The sequence below is a fragment of the Engraulis encrasicolus genome, chromosome 13 (genome assembly GCF_034702125.1).
Source record: "Engraulis encrasicolus isolate BLACKSEA-1 chromosome 13, IST_EnEncr_1.0, whole genome shotgun sequence".
NCBI lineage: Eukaryota > Metazoa > Chordata > Actinopteri > Clupeiformes > Engraulidae > Engraulis > Engraulis encrasicolus.
Genome location: NC_085869.1, coordinates 38,318,903 through 38,338,049, shown reverse-complemented (window position 1 = coordinate 38,338,049; position 19,147 = coordinate 38,318,903). Strand labels below are relative to the sequence as shown.

General features: G+C 42.7%; 1 protein-coding gene across 1 annotated transcript; it reads left to right on the top strand.

Moving 5' to 3' along the window:
- The first annotated feature begins 438 nt into the window (after nucleotides 1-438).
- LOC134460526 (E3 ubiquitin-protein ligase TRIM35-like) lies at nucleotides 439-13,229 on the top strand. The gene is made up of 10 exons (XM_063212906.1): nucleotides 439-816; nucleotides 1,525-1,611; nucleotides 1,993-2,219; nucleotides 3,020-3,186; nucleotides 3,516-3,850; nucleotides 4,425-4,610; nucleotides 10,598-10,695; nucleotides 11,165-11,358; nucleotides 11,951-12,090; nucleotides 13,134-13,229. The coding sequence occupies exons 1-10, from the start codon at nucleotides 439-441 to the stop codon at nucleotides 13,227-13,229; spliced, it is 1,908 nt and encodes a 635-aa protein (XP_063068976.1).
- Nucleotides 13,230-19,147: the final 5,918 nt, after the last annotated feature.

Genomic DNA, 19,147 nt, shown 5'->3' with positions numbered 1-19,147 from the left:
TACAAGTTAAAGTCGTGCAGTGTTCTGCAATGGGATTATGGCCTTAAATAACACACACAGACACATGCACTCACTCACACACAGTGTGTTCTGTTACTTCATAAGCTTATTAACAGCTTGTATTTGTAGAGGGTTGATATTTGATATGCTGTAAGTCCAAAGTTCATCCTTATTATCTGTGCGTACTGCTATGTGTGGGATATGTTGATATAACTTGCTCACAACCTTGTTTTTCAAAAGCATTGTTGTTGAACATTTAGCAACTTAATTAGCTGTTAACGTAGCAATGACGCTGTCGAAAAACGTGACCCTGAACCTCTCTCCTTATCCTGTGTAATGGCATTATTTCCTTTCAAAATAAAAGTTCTTGTACATTTTCTGCTACAACAACATTATTTGACTTTTTGTTTTGGCAAGTGCATACACATGTATGACAAGATGTCCTCGTCACTGCAAGAGGACCTCACCTGTCCCGTGTGCGCTGACATCTTCAAGGACCCCGTGGTGTTGTCCTGCAGCCACAGCGTGTGTAACATCTGTGTCCAGCAGTACTGGGAGACCACGGGCTCCAGACAGTGTCCAGTCTGCAAGAGCAACTCCGCCGACACTCCCACCGCCAGCTTCGCTCTGAAAAACCTGTGCGAGCTCTACTTGAAGGAGAAAGGACAGTCACGCGGGCAGTGTAAACTGCACAAGATGCATTTTGAGCTTTTCTGTTACAATGACAAAGAGCTTGTGTGTCAGTCGTGCGAAGACTCCAAAGTGCACAAGCATCACAGGTGCACTCCTATTGACAGAGCAGCAACTGACGTCAAGGTAGGCTGTAAAAAAGTGTGAGAGCTCCTCAGAGCACATTTTTGCTTTCATGGTGGACCTAGAAGTTCTCTGAGGAACCTATCCACCTTATTGCCCCACGCATTTCAAAGTTTGCCGTGCCTACACAGAATTTCCTGTCTGCTAGTTGCGGTGAGGCTTCCCTTAGCCCTCCTGAATGAATTAGAACTAGCAACTGCTACCAAAATAATAATAGTGATGCCCTTGTAACCACGGACAATATGGTGGACAGCTCCTGGGAAGAGTCCCAAGGTGACAGAAAACTAGCAGACAGGAAACTGAAAACAGAATACTTTACAGATAGAGTTTGTAATTTTTAGTAGCTTACTTCCTGAATTAATACTGCCCATTCACAAATATTTCCTTTTCCATGAGTATTTTCTACACCATATATATTCCCAAGTATTCATTATGACTGGGAAAATGACAATTCCCATGCATAAATGGCGGACCTCATCCATGTCTGACATACACATGATGTCCAGAGCCATATCCAAATCTTCAGTGTGTTTTGCACCATCTGAATAACACCACAGACATTGTGAGCAGACACACATATAAACGGACAAACAGGTCATTGCAATGCCAATGTCAATGTAAGGTACACATCGTATAAGCTCAGGATTAGCCAACTCCACACTCCTTGACAGTACATTGTAGTTTTTATTTAATCCATTCCATTGTTTGCAGGAGGAGCTGATGGTGAAACTGCAGGGGAAGCTGAAGGACTATGAGCAAACTAAAGAGGATTGCCATAAAACCATTTTGCACATCAAGGTGAGATCAGAGACTACCTTAACACAATCCACCTCTAGAGGAATGATCAACAAGATAAATAGAAATTAAATAGATTTACAAAAGATGTTTTGCAGTTACTCATTACAGAACATTTAAATTTTCTGTATAATATTTGTAAGTCCATATGACTGTGATAAGAGCATCACTAGGATTGTGGGTGTGAACTGACTGGCTCTTTAGTGTAGTGGCCAGAAGGTCTGGATTCGAGTTCTGGACTCTTCTCCTCTTTGCTTCAGTGACGTATGTTATTTGGGCGGAAAGGACCAACAAGGCTCTCTCTCTCTCTCTCTCTCTCTCTCTCTCTCTCTCTCTCTCTCTCTCTCTCTCCCTCTCCCCCCTCTCAACCCCTCTTACCTACAGACTCAGTCGAAACAAACTGAGAAACAGATCAAGAGGGTCTTTGCTGAGCTTCACCAGTTTCTGCGAGACGAAGAGAAGTCGAGAATAGCTGCCCTGAGGGAAGACGAGAAGCTGAAGAGTTTGATGATGAAGAAACAGATTGAGAAGATGAACACTGAGATCACGTCTCTGCCGGTAACAATCAGAGTCATAAAAGAGGAGATGACAGAGGATGACCTCACATTTCTGCAGGTACAAACACACAATATACTGTATGCAGTGGATCTACCTCAATATCGAATCTCCCGTCCTCTCCTTGTGCATGTGGCCTTGTGATGTGAAACAAGATGACATTGACCATAAACATTTTTACTCAGTATCTCACAAAAGCACAATTCAAAGGTTATTTTCTCACAGACAGTTAATGGGGATGTTAAATGGGGAAAAGTCCCATAAACTTGTGGTGCCTAGGCTGACAGCAGGGAAAGGACGGAAAGTTAGATGTTGAGTTGAACCCAGAATGTTAGCCTTGGAAATCCCATGCTGCTTGGCTCGAGTGTTCCGATCTGAAATATAGCATGGATGCTAGTACCAAAATGCTAGCCTGACGTAGGGAGCCAGTCAGAAAGCGAGGAGGGGAGGAAAGATGATAACGCACTACTCGATAGGAAGCTTGTAGTTTTTTATACAACTGATTCAGTCTTAAATCACACCTTTCAAGATAAGTGAAAGATCACGTGGTCCCCAGACTATCACATGGTATCACATGATATTCTCACATGGCATGTGAGAAGTGTCACATTAAGCAGTGTCAATGCATGTCATTGCTGTTGTTGCTATTTGCATGTGGACACAGCAATTCATTATGGCAAGGGGGGTTCTTTATTAGGAATCAATAAATAAGCAAGACAAGAAAAAGAAAATTAAAACTAAAATATGTTATTATTTCTGTCCTGTCCCACAGAACTACAGGAAAACTGTTGAAAGGTGAGTGATGTGCCTCCTGTCTCTCTCTCTCTCTTTCAATACCTTTCTCTCTTGCTCGTCGCTCTGAACACAAACCCACAGCAGCACTGACTCCTGAATGTTATTCCAGAGTCCAGTGCACACTTCAGGATCCAGAGAGGTTTTCCAGCGCTCTGATCAATGTGGCAAAGCACCTGGGCAACCTGAAGTTCAGAGTCTGGGAGAAGATGCAGGAGATCGTGCGATACTGTGAGTACACACACACACACACACACATACACACACACACACGCACACGCACACGCACACGCACACGCACACGCACACACACACACACACACACACACACACACACACACACACACACACACACACACACACACACACACACACAGACTGTGAGTAGGGGGGGGGGTGGAAAGAAGAGGATATACAATGCTGGTAGAAAGAAGAGGATATGCAATACATCAAACGATATGTATCAGTAACTAAAACCATAACAGCCTTCATGAAATTCACAGCCCCCCTTTTGAGGGATGCAACTTGTCACCAGTATGTGTATTTCGTCCTCTCTGCAGCTCCTGTTGTTTTGGATCCCAACACTGCATACTCGGGACTCGTGCTGTCTGAGGATCTGACCAGCATGAGGCGAATCGATGAGAGGCAACAGCTTCCCGATAACCCAGAGAGATTTGACAGATACCTTACCGTGCTGGGCCCTGAGGGCTTCATGTCCGGGACACACAGCTGGGAGGTGGAGGTTGGGGCAAATTCGTGCTGGAGCGTGGGCGTGATGACAGAGTCCGTGCAGCGGAAAGGAGAGTGTGCCTCCAAAAGAGGGCAGTGGTTCTTCTGGCATAAAGACGGCAAATACTGGGTGTGCTCCACCCCGAGGCCCTCTGCTCCCCTGCAGGTCAGTACTGTTAGGCAACCGGAAGGTTGCAGGTTCGATCCCTGTCCTGCCTGATCCCAGTGATGTGTCCTTGAGCATGATACTTAGCTGCAAAATATTCCTGGTGGCAGGGTGGTACCCTGTGTGGCAGTGTTGGGCAAATTACTCAAGAACTGTCATGCAGTATTGAGTACATGTTACTGTCTTTTCAAAGTTATCACTTACATATTACAATTAAAAATGTAAGGCAGTGCACTGCTTCTGTATTACTTTAGTTACTCTTGCCAGGATGACTAAATATGGATCTGGCAATTTACAGTAAACCAAACTCATGAGTCAGGACTCTTTCACCTCCCATCTATGACTTTTTCAGCTGCATGCAAACTAAAAAGTAGCATGTTCAGAAATTGCTTCTTTCTGACCCACCACAAAAATCCAGGCTGCAGTGAAATGTATTTGAACTTCAATCACCAGCATTGTAACTAGTGTGTATCACAACTTTTTTCCCCCTGTCACGCCTTACATTACTGTGTTTCAGCAAAAAGTAATGCATTTATTGCAATTAATTGTAATGTGTTTCTTCCCAACACTGCAGGTCAGACACCGGCTGAGGAGGATCCGAGTGCAGCTGGACTGGGACAGGGGCGAGCTGGCATTCTCAGACCCTGACCATAACACGTACCTGCACACCATCACACACGCTTTCACTGAGAAGGTGTTTCCCTCATTTAGCATTGGAGGCAAGCACGTTCCTCTGAGCATCAGTCCTCTGAAGACCTCAGTGAGAGTAGAGCAGGCCAATTAAGACCTGAAGAGATGCCTACGTTTCATCAGGGTAATATTGATAGCATCCATGCTAATTGAACGTACCGGTAATGACCCATACTCGCTATAGTACTTGACGCATTGCATTACATCATGCAGAATTATGAAGCCTAAATCATGTATACGATACTGATGCATATTCTTTCAAATGATTCATATTGATCATTTGCATTTGTAGGTATTTTTCTCCTTATTCCAGCATTGCTCCATGTATTCATGTATGAGCTGCGGCAGTTGTGCAGCACAGTAAAAGCTCACATCAAGTGAAAATAATAATGATGAAATATTTTGTCTGCCGATGTCAGCCAAGTGGTCCACGCTGCTATGCGTAGGCGAGGGTCTGTAGATTGGTCCAGTTTGGATGGTTTTCAGTTGCCCTTCCAAGGTGTCGATGGTTGGGGCCTCCCTCATGTGTTGTGGTAGGACGTGCCATATTTAGGATGCGTAGTATGCAAAGGCTTTTTTGCTGATCTCCTCGGGTGGAGAATCCATGATTGTCAGCAGATTGTCATCGACGGATCTGAGGGCTGAGGTAATGAAGGACAGTGGTGTGCGTCCCAAAATGAAGACCTTTATAAGTGGAGTAGCACACCTGCTGGACTAGCTACCTTGAGTGTAGATTACTACAACTCATACTAGAAGTGGAGAGGACACTTCATGTTGACAGAAAGAGTCAGAGAAATGATTATTTAGAATTCAAAAAGATTCTAATTGATACAAATAGGAACAATGGGAAAGAATGAAATGGAATAGTAGGAATAGAATGGTTCAAAAAAGGAAGGAATAGTTAGGTTTAGATGCACAGCATCACACACTAACAAGTGTGTAAAAAACCCCAAAAAACTGTGAATTAGTAAACATTGAATGCAATAACTTTACAGAGGTTGATACTATTGATGTGATTCTATTTCCAATGTGAATCTTAATGGTTTAGATGTACAGTAAGGCATTCTGATTTTGAGTATAACACACATACGACTACAAGAGCTGCAGAATATACTGTATAAAGAATATATAAACTGTTTGTGTGAACTTTCAATTGTAGATCATTATTAAATATTGATGTGAATCTGCAGTGAATCTAATCCTTGGGCAAAATCATCTGGCATAATACTACCCTCTAGTGGGCAACTAGTCACACACGCACGCACGCACGCACGCACGCACGCACGCACGCACGCACGCACGCACGCACGCACGCACGCACACACACACACACACACACACACACACACACACACACACACACACACCATCTTTACATTGAAAAGATGTATTCTCTAATGAATGTCTATGCATACTCAATATTTACGCTTTACGTCATGTGCTATGACAATAAAGTTAATTTATTTGAATTGAAACTTGAATTGGATTTTGTGCGTGTGTGCGTGTGTGCGTGTGTGTGTGTGTGTGTGTGTGTGTGTGTGTGTGTGTGTGTGTGTGTGTGTGTGTGTGTGTGTGTGTGTGTGTGTGTGTGTGTGTGTGTGTGGAGTACACTCAGAGTACATGCCCAACTTCTAAAAAACAAATGGGGGCTACTAAAATTGAACTATACTACAAACCCCAACTCCGGTGAAGTTGGGACGTTTGGTAAACTGAGAATAAAATAAAAATGCTATCATTTTCAAAACATTCAATCCGTTCATTAGATGGAGAATAGTGAAAAGACAACATATCAAGTGTTAAAACCGAGAAAAATATTGTTTTAGGGGACATATGTACTCGTTTCTAATTTGATAACTGCAACACGTCTCAAATAAGTTGGTAATAAACATCCAAATAAGATAAAACAAGAAAGAAGAACATTTCAAAATGAATTGTACTGATGGACTATATTAGTGTCCAGGTATAAGACCATCACAGAGAGGCTGAGTCACTCAGAATTAAAGAGGCAGAAGGAACAATTACCATAGTTATTACATAACGTTTTGAATTCCCTTGATTTACTGTGATTGAGTGTATATGAGACATATTTTTGTCATTAAAATCATTGTATAGGTTCATGACATCATGAAATATATATTGGCTGTAGTCTCACTCTAGCACTCCGAGAATTACAGCTAGTGAAAACTTGACCATATTAAGAACGCTTCATGTGTGCAAATGATAGAGGGGTTTAACATTCCCCTATCCACCCGAGCTCACTTGAAATAGACCCAGAAGACATGGGAAACTGTCGCTTACACAAGTCAGCAGAAGTTGCAGAAGTCAATTATTTTTGAAAATAATAGTCTTGCACATCCTGTGCTACAGTGAAAATTTACCATGTAACTTGTGTTAGTTCTAACTTCAAAGGTCAGCCTCCAGGATGGCATGGGGGTGCAGAAGTGCATTGGTTAAGCTGTTCTAACTCACCTGTAGAGTTAATAGTGAAAGTGAAAGTGAAAGCCCATTGGGAAACTCCAACTCCCATTGTCATTGTGACACAGCACTCCACAGCACACAAGTGAACACTGTACACTGCACACAACGAAATTGCATTTATGCCTCACCCGTGCAAGGGGGCAGCCCTCAGTGGCGCCCCATGGGGAGCAGTGCGGTGGGACGGTACCATGCTCAGGGTACCTCAGTCATGGAGGAGGATGGGGGAGAGCACTGGTTGATTACTCCCCCCACCAACCTGGCGGGTCGGGAGTCGAACCGGCAACCTCTGGGATGCAAGTCTGACGCCCTAACCGCTCACCCATGACATACAGTACTGAATGAAATGAATGGGTTTTAAATAGCATGAAAAGCCACTCGTGTATTATATTTTGAAGCGAGATCTTTGATTACTGCCACATAGTAAGGACAAATTGCATTCTCTACAATGTTTTAACAGTTTCACTCCAACATAAGGACCAGCAGGACATAAAATGGCTGGCTTTTGGTCAAGACCCATCACACTGTAAGCACTACAGAAAGGAAAAGATTGCAAAACATGACAAGGAATACACCTACCATTTAAGCTGTTGAAATCATGTCCAAGATAGGAATCAACACTGTTTTTATATAAAATCATTTCATCGGTTAATGATAATAACTGTTAAGTGTTTATCTTTGTTTTGTTTTTAGTCTTCCTCGACATTTGCTGCCTTTTATTGTCCCCGTCCCAATTCTTTTGAGACGCGTTGGATTTACATATCCATGAATATCCCCCAAAACAATATTTTTTGTCAGTTTTGATGGCTGATATGTTTTCTTTGTACCATTCTCCAACTAATGTCAGAACCAGACTTTTTGAAAATGGCAGTATTTTGCTATTATTCACAATTAACCTTGCTTCCCAACTTCTATGGAGTTGGGGTTTGTATATAAGGAGTTAGAAATAAATGTGAAGAAATAAATGAATTTAATTTTAAGAAACTAAAATTAAATATGGGTAGAGACTATTTTTCTATTCCATAATGTTGAATGAGGTATGGCCCTACCGTCCACACACAAACATACACCAATGCAGAAAGGATAAAGCTTACATTGGAATGAATTGAATAGCCTTGTTTGGAAAACACCTGATTGTGGAACCTAGCCATTTTAGCCTTAGCTCTGCAATTTCATTTGAAGAAAGACAAAGGCTATCCTTAATTCAAGAAAAAAATAAATCTCAGGTAGCTAGGATTTGAACTTTCACCTGCCATGCATTCAAGATACCAATCCAATGCTGCTTAGCAGCACAGTTCAGCAGTTTGATTCTGAATGCACCCCATTGATTTGTATTTGGGATAGCTTTAAATCACTTTAGTCTTTTACAGGTTTCAATACAGGACTCTGTCAACGCATAACCCCTATATGACTCTGGCTATTCCTTCCATGGTCAGAAACTATATTTACAAGCCAATTCTTCTTTGAATAGAGCACATCAAAAAAGTCACCAAATCGGCATTCTATCATCTCCGAAACATCTCCAGACTCAGGCCTTCACTCTCTAAGACAGTTACGGAGACGCTCACTCACTCCTTCATCTCCTCCCGTCTGGACTACTGCAATGCCATCCTGCTTGGTCTACCCAACAAGGCCCTAGACAGACTGCAATATGTCCAGAACTCTGCTGCCAGGATCATAACAGGCACTAGACCCTGGCAGCACATCACCCCCATACTCAAGCAGCTTCACTGGCTCCCCATCAAGTCACGCATTACCTACAAAGTCCTCCTCCTAACCTTCAAGTCCCTCCATGGTCTGGCACCCCACTACCTCACAGACCTCCTTCACCCCTATGACCCCTCAAGATCCCTGCGGTCCTCTTCCAAGGGCCAGCTGATCGTCCCTCGTACCAGGCTCAAGGCCACCATTGACAGAACCTTCCATGTTGCTGCTCTCATTCTTTGGAACAATCTGCCCGACCACATCCAGAATGCCCCTTCACTGGCCATGTTTAAGCAACACCTTAAGACACATCTCTTCCTGGAGGCTTATGGCTGCTAGTTCCACAAGCACTTTCATTTACATGCATTCACACACACGCTCACACACTGACGCGCACAGACACTCACACTTTCCAACACAACACTCTGTGAAGCGTCCTTGGGTGTTTTGAAAGGCGCTATATAAAACGAAAGTATTATTATTATTATTATAATGTAATTTGTAATTTTGTTTTCTGTTTCTTATTCATTTTGGTAGTACAGAGGTCCCCCTTACAATCCTCTCTAGCACACTCAATTATCTATTTATTTATTTATTTATTTGCACATGGGGAATGCCTCTTGAGGTGTGACATCTTGTTTTCAATAGGGACCCCATATGATAGTACACATTCATCTATTAACCCATTGGTGCCTAAAGCACCTGCAAAATACGCCTGCTGAATGCCTAAGCCCTTATTGGGAAAGCAGCCTGTAAAAGCAGCCTTTAAATATCTCAGCCTCTGATGCACATAAAAACATGAAATAAGTTGCATTTAAAACCCTAAGATCCTCATCTTGAATTAGAAAATGTTCATTCAGCTGTAACTTCATTTTTATTAAAAAAGCTAAAATCTCAAGAGGCTGAATGCAGCGTAGGCCTATATGTCGCTCCAGGCACGAAAGGTTAAACAACATGTATGAGTCATCAGGCTATAATGGGTTGAAACATTCATATACTTTTTGTACAGGAATCCTTTGGAGTGTTCATCCTTAATATAATGACGTGAGTGTTCTTGGGCTGTTTTGTATATAAATTTGGAAATGTTTTCCATCTGACGTTTATCATAAATAGGGATACTGTATATATTGCTTGCTCACGCTGCACCTGAATTAAGAAAACACGTCTTAGTCTTTAAATGGTCTTCGCAGGTGGCATAAAGAGAAACCATTTCCAAAAGAAGCCTAGCATACGATAGGATAAACAATCTGTCATCTTTAATGATGTGCCACTCCAGCCACTCACATTTGGACTCGACCTGTGACGCAAGAAAGTACTACTGAGATATTTTCGTTTGGCATCTGAGCTGGTGATTTTGACCATCTGTCATATCCAAATGATTATGGTTATTTAAAAAAAAATGTAGTGTGGTTTAGGGTTTGGGGATAGAAGAAGAGATACAAAGCACGAGTGAGGGGGTACTCGTGGCATGACCAAAAAGTCTTGGGGAAACCACTGCTCTATACTGAACAGTTGAGCTGGCAGTTAAAGCGTTAAGCTTCATTTTGCATCCACCCTTTAGGGGCTTTACATGTATGCTGTTGATATTTATGGGCTTTACATCTACTCTGTTGTAGTTTAATCAGGTGAAGGAATGTCATTAATCCCAATAAATCAGCCTCCAGTTCCACTAAATCCCTCCCCCAGTTTCTCATTTCCTACAACTGTTGGCTGAGGAGCAGACGTGCACTCTATTCAAAGCTACAGCCCAACTCAACTCAACCAGCTACTCTGGTATGTACAGCTATAGTCTCATTTTAGATACTTTAAAGGGCTATGTCTACTGAGCATGAGTCAATAGCAGTGTTATTAATTTGTGATATGTCATGTGCTCCTCAGTTTGCAGAGGAAGAGCACAGCACCGCGTCTTCTTCCTCTGCAAACAGAAGACTGTGGTACTCTGAAAAGCTGCACCTGCTGAAAAAGAAGCTTTCAATGTGTGTGGGGCTTCTGAAAACGTTTTGATAGGCTATTTCACTTATACCACAGCCAATCGCAACAGCAAGACTGTGGTGCGTTTCTTGAAACCATAGTTGTTAACTATGTTAGCAATTTTGTTGTTTCCAATGTAATTTCCCATTGGCAACTACATATACCCAAGTTGCTAGCAGGCTAACAACCACACTTTCGAGAAACTACTGGTGTGTACAAACTCTGATGTTATAGACAATATCTATTGAAGACTGACTGCTATGTGTGTGTGTGTGTGTGTGTGTGTGTGTGTGTGTGTGTGTGTGTGTGTGTGTGTGTGTGTGTGTGTGTGTGTGTGTGTGTGTGTGTGTGTGTGTGTGTGTGTGTGTGTGTGTGTGTGTGTGTGCGTGCGTGCGTACGTGTGTGTGTGTGTGTATGCGTGTGTGTCAGAATGGCTGCATCACTGTTAGAGGACCTCACCTGTCCCGTATGCAGTGACATCTTCAAGGACCCCGTGGTGTTGTCCTGCAGCCACAGCGTGTGTAACATCTGTGTCCAGCATTACTGGGAGAGCAAAGGCTCCACTAAGTGTCCCGTCTGCAAGGTCAAATCCACAGACACCCCCACCGCAAGCTTCGCTCTCAAAAACCTGTGCGAACTTTACTTGAAAGAGAAAGGACAGTTACAAGGTGTGTGTGTGTGTGTGTGTGTGTGTGTGTGTGTGTGTGTGTGTGTGTGTGTGTGTGTGTGTGTGTGTGTGTGTGTGTGTGTGTGTGTGTGTGTGTGTGTGTGTGTGTGTGTGTGTGTGTGTGTGTGTGTGTGTGTGTGTGTAAGTGTGTGCTATATGTTTACAATAATATGCATGTGCAATAAGGCTCTTCTGTATTGTGTATGTATATGCATTTATGTGTGCATGGATGTATCTACTGTATGTACAGTACATATGTACTAGACCCTTTAAGTTTCTCCGGTATTAATGCATTTTACTCTACTCTCTACGCTACTTTACTCTCTACTCTGCACTCAACTCTACTCTACTTTAATCTCTACTTTACTCTGCTCTACTCTCTTCTCTACTCTACTATATTATACTCTACTCTATACTCCACTCTACTTTACTCTACTCTCTACTATTCTCTACTCTATTCTCTACTTTCCTCTACTCTCTACTCTACTCTTCTCTACTATACAATACTCACTTTACTCTGCACTGTACTGCACTGTACTGTACTGTACTCTTCTCTACTCTACTCTACTCTACTCTACTCTTTTCTACACAAGGTCGGTGTAAGCTCCACAAGCTGCGTCTTGAGATGTTCTGTTACAATGACAAGGAGCTTGTGTGCTTGATCTGCCAAGAATCAAAAGTACACAAGGATCACAAGTGTATTCCCATTGATACAGCAGCGACTGACGTCAAGGTAGGCTGTATCTTGAACGTGGTCTCTTTGTGCTGCTGTTCTCGTCATATGATGATACATACTCATATCTGTGTATATATGAAATAAAATATACAGGTAGCCCACTCTACTCCACTGTACAGTCCTATCTTACTGGGCTCTGCTGTAGCCTCTTTGCACAGATGGGCTCGTCGACTGGCCCGTCAACGCATTGCTGAAAAGACTCAAATACATCTTAACAACATTGCTATGACTTACCGAGAGCTCTAATTAATAGATTAAAACTTGTCCATTACAATTTTGGTGACAGTAAGGCAGGGGTGGGGAACCTTTTTTATTCGAAGGGCCACTTCAAATTCGTCCGAGGGCCGTAAAAGTCCTCCGAGGCCGCATTATAAACACAAACCAGGATTTCTCCCTGGACGTAGGACTATATTGAAGGCAGAAACCTTTAAAACAGACCCCACCTTCTCTAGGTCCCCTGAATATAACTTAGCTGTATTGCAAATGTATTTTCTAAAATTCTTTTACAATATATGTCACATTTCATATGAAGCTGCATAACATTGGAACTATATCGGGGGCCGGATAAAATGACCTCAAGGGCCACAAATGCCCCTCGAGACATAGGTCTCGCAGTAAGGTAATAACAAAGGCTCTGTGCGAAGGGATTAAGCAGGCCTGTCACAGCCAATTACCTGGTACCCCCAGCTGAAAGCAATGACTGGTTATGTACTTGTATTCAAATGACTGCACTGACAATTTTGTGAGACAGACAGAATCTCCCTAGATTCAATATTGGATACTGCTATCAAAGTCTCTCTGCAGTGGGGTCCTCCCCAATTGTTTCAAGAGAGATAAAGGACAAATATTGTCTATTATCTTATTGTGCATGCATGTTCTGAAAAAAATGGAAATACTTAGAAATGTAGTATAATTGATTTCGGACCTGAAATGACATAATTCAAATAAATATTTTTTAGCTTGCCCCCATGTCCGCACATTCCCAAGACATTAATTTACTCTGTATATGATAGTCATGTCATCCATTGCATTGGTTGCAGGAGGAGCTGATGGTCAAACTGCAGAAGAAACTGAAGGACTACGAAAAGGCCAGAGATGACTGCCATAAAACCATCATGCACATTAAGGTGAGGTAGGAAGATGCCATGATATAATCTTGCACACTTCGATGAGGTTGGGGAAGCAGGGCCAGTTCTAGTCAATTTGGTGGCCTAGGCGAACACACTACCCTTTCTTTTTTGTGCAGTTAGAAATTGTCATTTGTAAACATAGCATCGTATGTGATCAAGCACAGCTGATTTTAGTACCTACATACAGCATACTGAGTGGCCATGGATAATCAGCGTCAATGTATGGTAAGGTTTACTGTTTTATTTCTCCGTTCTAATTCTATGGGATTTTCAGGCATAACAAGCGGCCCCAAGACATTTGGTGCTATAGGCAACTGCCTTGTCTGCCTCTTGCCGACCCTGAGGGGAGAGTATACAGAAAGTGTATTGAAAAAAAGACAGGGCTGTAGTCAAGTCCAAGTCCAGGACCAGTCAAGTCTGAGACAAGACCAAGTCCAAACAGGTTCTAGTTCCAGAAAGATTAGAGTTCAAGAAGAAGATACAATGGCCAGTGTTGTGAATACAATGATGACAGGCTCAAGCGAATCCAAGTCAAGTTCAAGTCCATGGAAAAACTGACTTGACCGCGTCTGAGTCCGGACTCGAGTACTACAGCCCTAAAGAGAAATTAGTTTTGAATGAAATGAAAAAATTGAATGAAGAATTTGAATGAAACATTTGGGAAAAAAGTGTCAACTAAATGTAATGTAATGGGTGATGGGCAAATTTCTCTGTCTGTCTGTCTGTCTGTCTGTCTGTCTGTCTGTCTGTCTGTCTGTCTGTCTGTCTGTCTGTCTGTCTGTCTGTCTGTCTGTCTGTCTCTCTGTCTGTCTGTCTGTCTCTCTCTCTCTCTTTACATATACAGACTCAGTCAAAACACACAGAGAAACAAATCAAGAAGGTCTTCTTTGAGCTTCACCAGTTTCTGCGAGATGAAGAGGCAGCCAGGATATCTGCCCTGAGGGAGGAAGAGATGCAGAGGAGTCAGATCATGAAGAGACAGGTCGAGAACTTGACAACTGAGATCACAGCTCTCCCAGAGACCATCAGGGCCATAAAGGAGGAGATGACAGTTGATGACATCACATTCCTGCAGGTACAATGACTATGTGACCAGTCACATGAAAACAGGCCACAAGTAGGCACAGGAGGCATATTGGGTTAACCATAGATTCTGTCCAGGAGAATACTTAATTATAGATTCTGAGATAGCAGATGCTAAGCTTTACATTGATTTTGACAAAGTTTTGCAAGGGACCACACACTTAGAAAGTTTCTTTTTTAGTCGATGCACCCTTTCAGGGTACTTAACTCATCAGTTGTCTGATGAAAGCGCGCAATAATGCTTCTGTAAGCTTCACCGCTTTATTTTAAAATAGTAAAAAAAATAGCTCAAAAAAAGTGGTGAATAGTAAAGAGACAGTGTTGTGCTCTTTCATCTGACAACTGAAGCTTTACAATGATACCATACACATGGAAATCTGGAAATATCTGAAGAATTTGTGACCTTTTCAATGTGTTCACTTCTTAACCCCTTAACGCAGACCCTCTGTTATAACCTAATTGACACAGAAATTGTAATGGATAAGTCTTAATCTATTACTTAGGGTCCTCGGTAATGTCATAGTCATGTTGTTATGATGTGACGAAGTCTTTTCAGCAAAGAGTGAATGGACCCGATACCAGGCTCATCTGCATGAAAAGGCTATTGAAAATGGACAAAAATCAATTTTCAATCAATCACGTCTCATTTGCCCATAGAAAAGACAATGGCAAACTACTTACACGAACAAAGCAAGGGCTTTGAAGGTTTTTTTTTGATAGGACAGTCAAGAATATGGTAGGACGAGAGAGGGAGAGAGAGATGGAACAGGGCTGGGAAAGGACGCAGGCTATGGGTGGGGGGAGGTGGGCGTCATAATGCGCTATAGGTTTTGTGTTAATTTTGCATGAACTAATTAATTCTTTATTGCCAACAATTGTGTTTACGCCTAATGCATAATAGGTTTTGTCATTTAATGTTTCATTTTTTCATGTCCCCTCCAGAATTACAAGACCTTGGAAAGGTGAGTGATGTGACTCCTACCTATTTCTTCCCTGTCATTCTGAACCCAAACCCACAGCAGCACTGACTCCTGAATGTTATTCCAGAGCCCAATGCATGCTGCAGGATCCAGAACGGCTCTCAGATTCTCTGATTAATGTGGCAAAGCACCTGGGTAACCTGAAATTCAAAGCCTGGGAGAAGATGCAGGAAATTGTGCAATTCTGTAAGTAAGGGGGGGGGGGGGGGGGGGTCTGTAGTGGGAATGGGGATGACAATTGGACATCATAATAGCTTACAGCAATACACCATTATTTCTGGAAATACAATCCTTTTCTTTTTTTGCATGTCTCCCATTCATGAATGAATGGCTGGTTTAACCCCTTAGCGCAGCACTATGGCTCTCTGTAATGTCACAGCAATGTTGTTATGATGTAGTTAAGCATTTTCAGCAAGTGAATAGGGTCGCCGACGACCCCTGCTGCAGTAAGAGGCTACCTCCTTTACCTAACTCAAGGGAAGGTGGTGTATCGCTTAAAACATTGATGCTCGTCTCTCTGTATGTCTGAAGTAGAACAACAACATTCAAGATGATCACAGCCTTGAGAGATTGTACGACAGACCAAGTGTATACTGTATGTGTTTGTCTCCTCTGCAGGTCCTGTCATTCTGGATCCCAACACTGCACACACAGGACTCATCCTGTCTGAGGATCTGACCAGTGTGATACGTGGCAGTGAGAGACAGCAGCTTCCTGATAATCCAGAGAGATTTGATAGATACCTCACCGTGCTGGGATCCGAAAGCTTTAACTCAGGGGCACACACCTGGGATGTGGAGGTTGGGAACAATTCATGTTGGAGTGTGGGTGTGATGGCAGAGTCTGTCCAACGTAAAGGAGGAGAGTGTGCTTCCAAGATGGGACAGTGGTTTTTATGGCACAAAGATGGAAGATATTGGGCATGCGCCTCCCCAAAACCCTCCTCTCTAATCGTGCTGAGGCAGAAATTGGCGAAGATTAGAGTGCACCTGGACTGGGACAGGGAAGAACTGGTGTTTTCTGACCCCGATAGTAACACACACCTACACACTCTAACACACACTTTCACAGACAGAGTGATTCCATACTTCAACACTGGCCAGTTCCCTCTTAAGATTCTACCGGTCAAGGTGTCATTGAGAGCAAAGAGGCCTCTTTAAGAGATGTGACATCACATTGTTTAGTGATGGCAATAGCTAGTCTAATCATACTAGTTGTTTAAAGGTAGAGTATGTAATTTTGGTTTGTTTGTTTTCAAAATGCATGTTGCTCATTGACAAATGTGATGTTTACATGAAGAGTTATTGAGGAATCAATTAATATTTACTAGGCTACCCCAGTGCAGTAAGTTCTGCAGCCAAAGATTCCTGCAACTGGTAATTTAAAATGTCAGACATGGAGAAGATTCAGCTTTTCATGTATAGAAAGAATACATTTCCAAGTCATTATGAAAAATGAAGAAGGACAGTGGTGCTAAATACTAATGGAAAATAACATTTGTGAGTGAACAGCCTTCATTCTGGAAATAAACTACTGAAAAAAATTACATACTCTATCCTTTGTATCAGCCTAGACACGCCCATACTGTCCTTCTTCTGATAGCACACCAGATTTTATGACCAAGGGTTCATCTCACTATCCAGTCTCCTGCCCTTGCCTTGTACTTGTGGCTCTGTGTTCTGCTGATGCCCCCAACACTGGTGGTTTCCACACTGTCAAAACTAGGCAGGACAACTTTTGACAACTTTTTCCCATGGAACATCCCGATTGCATACGAGAAAATTACCTTTGAATTGTGCTTTTGCAAGATATTGAATCAAGCTTATCCTATCGTCAGTTACATCTTTCCTCACATCACAAGGCCACAAGCACAAGGAGAGGATGGGAGGATAGATATTGAGATAGAGCCCAAGTCAGTCTGGCCACCCTGGTTATCTGTTCCATTTGAAATTCCGCTTTTGAATTTGCCTCCAGGGACAAGCAAATGTTTTCAATGAGTCGACTTGGACACGTTTGAAGCAAGATGCAAAAAGAGTAAATTGTATTATTCAAAGTCCCATCCTCCTTTGTGCTTGTGGCCTCATGATAACATTGCATCATTGACAGTAGAAGTTTAATTCAATGTCAAGGACATTTGCTCATTTGCAATTCGGATGTTGAATGGGGAAAAGTCCCCCAAAAGTTGTTGTGGCTAGGCTGACAGCTGGGAAACTTCATTGTTTTCTCCATGGAGGCGGGCCGTCAGCGAAGCAAGAGGCCACAAGCACAGGTCGAGGACGGGAGATAGGATAATGGACTGTACCACAGTTCTGGCATTGACCCCTTGGCCAGAGAGAGTAGAGAGAGAGAGAGGTTCCATTGGCCCATTGTTTCCGGGTTCTATTATTGGGGGGGGGGGGACGGGGGGGGATCCCCCTTTAGGCAGACCTGAGGACTGTTCTATTCAATGCTAGGAGCATTATGACACGCCCCTTTAGGCAGACCGGAACCTGGTCATGTTAGGTGCCCATAGAAACCTATTATGTTGGCATATCTCTATACTTAAGAATCTCTGCCTTGGCAGCTAATGACACATTCCAAAGAGCTAGGAAGTAGGATATGTCACCAGGAGTCAGCCACTTCCTGCATTCCAGCCTTGGAGGCTACAAACATGGAGGAGCAAAAATTCTCTACGACCAGGGACCAAAGATTTGAGCTAATGTAATAACTAAATGTAATATAACTTCACCAGGCATCTTTCATTTCCCTGCATAACACCATAGAAAAGCAGCCTGATGAGCCTGGGTCATACATCAGCTATTTGAGGGTTGTCATTGTGGTTCAAATAGCTTCTACACAGCCTTGGCAAATGCTATGACCGATCAAACAGCCTTTTCATTTGCTGTAACCATTCTGCTGTCTCAGCAGTTGGGCGGGCATGTCGTCATGACAACAAGCCCACCCCAAAGCGGTTTTCAAATTTTGACAAAACTACTTTCAAGCCATGCTTGATAAACAGTTTTAATGTTTGACTAGCAGCCAATCAGAAAGCAGTAAGACGACATATAGTGGTGTAGCTGTGGTGTACTGTTGGGTAGGTGTAGTGTAATGGTTAGGGAGTTGGACTGTAGATCATAGGGTAGCAGGTTCAAATACCACCCTTACCTCTCCCTACACCTCCAACCACAGCTGAATTTCCCTTGAGCAAGGCACGTGTGACCAAGTACACATACTTGCAAAAGAGCTATCAGAGCGCTAGGCAAAATACTTAAGTTATCATATAGGGGGTAGATAGCCAATGGGGCTCTCATTATTATTTTCCATCATCAACTCTTCAGCGACCACAACATGGAAGTTAACCCTTGCGGCTCTGTCAATATTGCACAGTACACATGCACATGCCTTTGTACCATGTTTCTGGTGACCATGTGCAAAATTGACATAAAATATGCATGGCAACATGTTCATGCATGAGAAGTGCACCTGCACGCGTATCTGGCAGCAAACATGTCACCGGCCTTATGCCCGTCTAGTAATCCACCATGGGTGCTTATGGAATACCTTGATACTACTGTGGTGCCATTATGAAAGTTGCATTACATTACATTACATTTTATGTATCGAGAGATGCCGCGTTTCAGGCCCAGGCTGTCAGCAGCCCTGTGAGCAATACAACTGCACCTTGAAATTGGCAGGAATTTCCCTTAAAAATTGTGATTGGTCATGTGGTTTGCGGCCTTGCAATATCCTCAGCTGTCACATGACGAAGGAACACTACCTTACAGTAATCTGCTTAAGGAATGAATGAATTGGTTCAATCTAAAAACACACTACAGTTGATCGCAGCCCAGAATTCATTGTGTCACAGTACCAGGATGTACC